This window comes from Chrysochloris asiatica, unplaced genomic scaffold, assembly GCF_000296735.1.
Source record: "Chrysochloris asiatica unplaced genomic scaffold, ChrAsi1.0 scaffold00042, whole genome shotgun sequence".
Lineage (NCBI taxonomy): Eukaryota > Metazoa > Chordata > Mammalia > Afrosoricida > Chrysochloridae > Chrysochloris > Chrysochloris asiatica.
In genome coordinates, this window is record NW_006408560.1 from 7007465 (window position 1) to 7014112 (window position 6648).

The window sequence follows — 6648 nt, forward strand, 5'->3', positions numbered from 1 at the left end:
CTCTACCACAAGATTTTGAACTTCAAGTTTGGCGGTTCAGACCCATCACCTGCTCCTCAGAAACCCTATACAGGGTCCCTATGAGTCAGAACCAACTCAACAGCACTTACGGTCACCACCACCAACAATACTTTGGAGTGCCCGCTGAACAAATAAATCTGTCTTGGAAGAGGTATAGCCAGAATATTCTTTAAAAGCAACTGTGGGCGTATTGTCAGGAGAGACATCATGCTTGTTAAAGTGGAGGATAAGCAAAAGAGAGTAAGACCCACAACAAAATGGATTGATACAGTGGCAGCAACAGTGGGCTCAAACATAACAATTGTGAGGATGTGCAGGTCCAGGTTATGTTTTATTTATTTAGGATTTTGTTGAGTATGTATGGTTGAAGGCTAAATTGAGTAGTGAGAGGGGAGGGGAAAGGAGTGAAGCCTTAAATAGTGGATCAGAGCTTTTGGAATTAATAGAAAGACTTGAATGCCAGAAGAGACTGTGCTGTTGAGCCACTTCTGACTCGTAGTGACCCTGTATAAAATTTCTGAGGCTAAATCTTTACAGGAGCAGAAATCTTTCTTCTGCAGAGCAATTGGTGGATTCAAATTGCTGGCGTTGAGCTTAGCAGCCCAGTACATAACCCACCACCACCAGATTAGGAAGAGATGGTAGAAAATAAAGAACAGATATTAATAAAATTGAAGAACAAATATATAATGAGAATCGGAGGTTGTGGTCAGAGAAGAAGATTTAAAAATGTACAAAGGAGTGGTTCTTGGAGATCACTGAATTTAAGATAAAGAAACTAAGTGATTAAAAATGTGATGCGTCGACCAGCCGGGAGCAGCTAGAAAACCAGAAGATACTTCTTGAAAGAAGGACCTACAGGAAAAATACAAAACAATAAGGGCAGTCCGACTGTTACCACAAGAACATACAGGTGGCCTGCCCAGGAGACATCAAGGCAAGTGATAGGATCCTCTCAGTGCAAATTCTCTTCCAAGACTAAGACACAAGGGAAATATACACTTTGACTGACAACCATGCACGTCACTCAGAAGGGGAAGTGGCCAAAGAACATCAACGAAGGGGCAAGCTAAGCCCTACATCGTTCAGCAAACTACTGTGAACCCAGATGGAGAACTGGTCAGCCAGTAGCGAGGCAACATCTGGGGACTCATGGGCTCAGGGTCAGTGACACAGCCACAGAGGTCTAGAGTGGAAAGCGGGGTGACCAGCCAATAAAAAGAGGCCGGACGGACGTAAGAACACCCACACTCACAGATGATACCCACTTGACCTGGCTTCAATGACTAGATAAACAGAGCTCAACCCTAAGAAGAAAGAAGAGGAAAAAAAGCGTCATCTGATACAGTTCGATAAACATGACCTACACCTATGAATGCAGTAGTTCAAAAGAGGAAAAACAAGTCCCTGCTGCAAGAACTATACCTACCCCCTCCACACAAAGGGTAGACAGGGATGGGCAACTTGGACATTGGCTACCCAAAATGGGGGGAGGGATACAAAGGCAAGAAGTGACTGGCTTACAAGCTTTCAAGAGGGAACCTAGATCCAGAGGGCGTGGAGGAAGGTAGAGTCTCCAGTGAGTGGTATCCAACCTGTCCAGGAAGGGCTGATGAAACGAAATATAGATGGGTCTCTTGTGATGCAGTGGTGAATAATTGTTATCAGGACTGATTGTGAGGGTTGGAAATCTAAAGATGGACATTTTGTAACAAAGAGGGGAGTGATTAATTTATCAGTCTAGGAGTGGAGGACCCTGGGACCATCAATGGAGAAGAGCAAAGAGCGGAATCCTACCCAGAGAGGCAGTGAGGCCTGGGATGGAGGCAGAGAAGACAACGTCAAGAGATGGTGGGGCTGGGGCTTGGGATCAGGAGATGGAAAGGGGTTGAGGACTGTGGTGGGGTGTGTGTGTGTGTGTGCAGGTTTACACCCCTTGGTTGGGTGAGGATGCATGGACAGGATGATAACTATGCCAATGAAATGATGGATGATGGAATGAATGGAAAGCTGATGTTCTCCCATGTAGACTATCACACACTTCACAATAAAACATTTAAAAAAAAAAAAAATGTGATGCGTCACCATATGAACGTTGAAATTGTCCAGAATAGTAATGAAACTTGGGGCAGCTTTGTTCAAAGTTCCAAATATCTTAATTGATTCCACCTTGTCGTGTACTTTTGAAAAAATTTAACTTAGTTGTGATCAAATTACTTATTTCCCAAGACCCTCACCTGTGATGAGCCACCATCGCCTAATGACAAAAGTAGCAACAGAACCCTCCTTCTAGTAGATGGGAGGACTTAGGTGGTGTTAAGTAGTCTGGATTGGTTGATGTAAAGAATTAATCTACAATAAAGATGTTTTTATACAGTTGAGGTAAAGTAATTTATTTTGATTGGATTCCAAAGTCCATGCTTTTGCCTAACTCAGGTGTTTTTGAGCCTGTTCAACTCATTTTTTAAGCTTCCCAAATGTTAGGAAGAGCAGTTTTTTGTCTTATTTCAGCTTCTGTAGAATTAATGGGTATTTCAGTGCCAAACATCTATAAAGTGATATAGAACTCTACTTGAGGAGTACTTTGAACAGGAGGAAACCTAATCTGCAGCAGTCTTAGTTCGTTTGTCTCTTCTTATCTGTCCACCATCTATCCACGCAATAGCAATTATACCGTTAGAGAACACTTTATTTAGAGTAAATTGAACTAAGCATAAAGTAACTAATTTGTTTTCATTGTCTTTTATCATCTCTAGCTGCCTATCCCCACCGTTTGAATCTCTTTTATCTTGCCAACGATGTCATACAGAACTGTAAAAGGAAAAATGCAATCATATTCCGTGAATCGTTTGCTGATGTACTTCCTGAAGCAGCTGCTCTAGTGAAGTAAGTAAATTCTTATTCATCTTTGAGCTCTAAGCTTAGAAAATTTTAATTTTAATTTCTGTTTTTAATAGTCACAACTGATTGGAAGTCCAAGAGTATTTTGCCCAAATGATTTGTTGTTATAACTTCCTGCTAATAAATAAATTTTTACTTTGACATCATTCTACCCTTATTGAAAGCTTGTCTGGTATTTATTCTCTGCTTTTTTATCCTACCTTCCTGACCATATATATATATCTCCTGGTCATGCTTTCTGGTTCTGCTCATTTCAGATTGTTGGTTTGCTTAACATGTTTCTTTATTCTTTTAAAGTCTTTCCTAAATTTCACCACCCCCACGAAATCTATATAATTAAAGAGAAGTGGACTGACTTATTCCCAACTCCAAGGAGTCCTGGAATGGCGCTATAGGTTAATGTGCTGGATTGCAAAGTTGTTTTGAACTGCAAGGTCAGGAGTTCAAGCTAACCAGCCACTCCTCAGAAACCCTATACAGGGTCATTATGGGTCAGAACCAACTTGATGGCACTTAACAACAACAACTCAATTAATTTATTCCATTTTTGTGCTTCTTAGCAAAATTTGTTTCCAGCATTTCCCAGAGTGTATTCCATGGAATGTTAGTTCTATGAACTAGCTAAAGAAAGAAGGGTTACATACTCAAGTTTAAAGGATGCATATTGCATTGCCCTTGCCTGAGGATACGTATCTGTTGCTTTCAGTTCGTTTCCAATTCATAGTGATCCTATAAGACAGAGTAGACCTGCTCCATAGTTTCCAAGACTATAATCTTTATGGAAGCAGACTGCCCTGCAGAGCAGCTGGTGGTTTTGAGCCGCTGATCTTTAGGTTAGCAGCTGAATGTTTAGCCACTATGACACCAGGACTTCACCTAAGGATGCATCTTGTTAAGTGTTGTCAAGTCTGTTCTGCCGCCTGGTGACCCTGTATAGAGTTTCCAGGAAGCAGCTAGTGGGTTTGAACTGCCAACCTTGTGGTTTGCAGTCCTATGCTGATCCTACAGCACCAAACCAGAAGACATTAATACCAATATTTTGGGTTCTTTCTTACTTTTATTGTGAATTGAGTGAAGGTTTAAGCAGATCATCAGCTTTACATTCAACAAATCATATCTTTGGTTCATCTCAGTTGCAGTCCCCTCATTATAACATCATTTATCCCACTTCCTGTCTGTGTGTCTTGTCTCCATTCCTTTATTCCCCACCCTTCTGAATTTTGTGCTTAGGTTGGGTCATTTCTTACCCATAAAACTGCGTTTTTGATCTTGAATGGTTGACCATTCTATGTGCGCATGCCTCACTGGTGTTATCCCCCACTATATGCCAATATAATTAATGCTTGTCTTAAAACTGAGCCATAAGGGCAGAAATATTCTGGTTTCTTTTAGAGTCTTAGCAATATTAATTTCAAAGCAGAATTTGCTAAACTTTGAATACATATTAACCTTCTCTCTTTTAATACCTGTTAACCGTCCCACATTTTGGGAAGTTCTTGTGTATGTGGTGCAAATTTGTATTTGTTCTTATATTTGCCTTGAATGTATATTGTCTTCTTTGTATTTCATTAATATTTGTTTATATATATATGTATATACAGGACTCCTTAGTCTCATTGTTGTTGTTGTTATGTGCTGTGGAGTCGGTTCCAACTCATAGCGACCCTGTACAGGGTTTCTGAGACTATAAATCTTTACGGGGGCAGGAAGCCTCATCTTTCTCCCGCGGAACAGCTGGTAGTTTCATGGTAGTCTCATTAGAATGCCTTAAAAAGAAAAAAAAAAATTTTTTTTTTAAAGAATAGTTTTTATGCCATGAAAAAATAAGATTCTGAAGGCAAAGCTGCTAGAGAATTTTTAACAAAATTCAAAGTGGGCATCTTCCCGAATTATTAAGTCTTGCAACAAGTTTATGGTAATGCTGCCTACATTAAAATTAAACAACAGTTTTTAGATGGACCAAGCATTTTAAGAAAGGTCAAGAAAACCTCAAAGATGAGTCAAGAGATAGAAGACTGTCAACCTGGATAAATGAAGAAACTGGTGGGAAAAATAGAATTACCATTTATGTGATAGCAACTAAACTTGGGCTCTCACATGATACAGAATTTTCATTTTAAGCAAACATTTTGACGTCAGCAAACTTCCAGCTCAATGGGTGCCAAAAGCATTGCACGAAGATCAGCTAACGCAAAAAACTTACCTTTCCATCAGTCTTTTAACCAAGATCAAAGCTAATCAAGATGATTTTATGAACTATTGTAACTGGGGACGAGTTTTGGATTTATTTACCGGTAAGATTCAGAGAGCAAGGCCTAATAAAAACTGACTTTTGAGATTTGCTGGACCAGAGAGGTCACATCAGAAGGTTATGGTGACTCTTTTTTTGAGATTCCAAAAGGGTATCTTGATAGATATTCTCAATGGATCACAGGGCTTATTAGGAAGAAGTTTTAAGAAAATCGAAAACTGCACTGGTCAGAAAATGGCCAGGAAAGTTGCTTCAAAGAATTTTTAATTTCCATCACAACCATGTACTTGTTCATTCTTTGAGGTTAGCAAATGGCTATCCTAGGAGAATTTCATTTGGAAATCTTAACCCTACCCATACTACAACCCTGATCTTGCTCCTTCAGACTTTTTTTTTTTTTTCCTTAAATGTTTTATTGTGAATTATGTGATAGTTTACATGGGAGAACATTAGTTTTACATTCATTCTATCGTATATCATCTCATTGCCATGGTTACAATCCCCTCTATGCAGTCCTTCCCCCATACCCCCCAGGTCTTCAGCACACAGTCGCTCTCCCTCTCTGCATCTAGTCTCCAGCTGCTTCATCGCTCCACGTCATCATCTCTGGCTCCATTTCAGGCATCACTGCTTCTCTGGGTAGGGTCCCGCTCTCTGCTTTTCTCCCTTGATGGTCCTAGGGACCTCTGCTCCTAGACTGAAAAGTTAATCACTCCCCTCCTTGCTATAAAACGGCTACCTTTATATTTCCAACCCTCACAATCAGTCCTGATAACAATTATTCACTGTTGTATCACAAGAGACCCGTCTGCATTTCATTGCATCAGCCCCACCTAGTCAGATTGAGTACTATTCACTGGAGATTCTACCTTCCTCCAGGCCCTCTGGATTAGGTTCCCTCTTGAAAGCTTGTAAGCCAATCACTTCTTGCCTTTGTAGCCCCCCATTTTGGGTAGCCAATGTCCCAGTTGCCCATCCCTGTCTACTCTGTGTGTGGAGGGTGTGGGAATGATTCTTGCTGTAAGGACTTGTTCCCTCTTTTGAGCTACTGCCTCCATAGGTGTTGGGTCAAGTTCATCAAATTGTATGAGAATACTTTTATTTTATTTTTTTTTTACTCTTCCTTTTACTTCTGATTGAGCTCTGATCATCCAGTCACTGAAGCCAAGGATAAGTGGGTATTATCTGCAAGTGTGGGTGTTCTTATATGCCCTCTCTTATCAGCTGGTTGCTTCACTCTCCAGTCTAGACCTCTGTGGCTATGTCAGTGACTGTGGACCCAAGAGTCCCCAGGTCTTGCCGCAGTGCTGACCAACCAGATCTTCACCCGGGTTCACAGAAGTCTATTGAACATTGTAGGGCTTAGCTCACCGCTTCATTGCTGTTTTTCCCTTACTTCCCCTTATCGGTGTTGAGCGTGGTCACCAATCACAGCATATATTCCCATTGAGTCTTAGTCTTGGAAGGGGGTTTGC

General features: G+C 40.7%; 1 protein-coding gene across 3 annotated transcripts in view; it reads left to right on the forward strand.

The window, feature by feature from the left end:
• Positions 1–6648, forward strand: part of RPRD2 (regulation of nuclear pre-mRNA domain containing 2) — a 113394-nt gene that overhangs the window by 65353 nt on the left and 41393 nt on the right. For all 3 annotated transcript variants that reach the window (XM_006861369.1, XM_006861371.1, XM_006861370.1), the window contains exon 2: positions 2778–2907. In XM_006861369.1, the coding sequence (XP_006861431.1) occupies positions 2778–2907 (130 nt within the window). The remainder of the gene's footprint in view (positions 1–2777; positions 2908–6648) is intronic.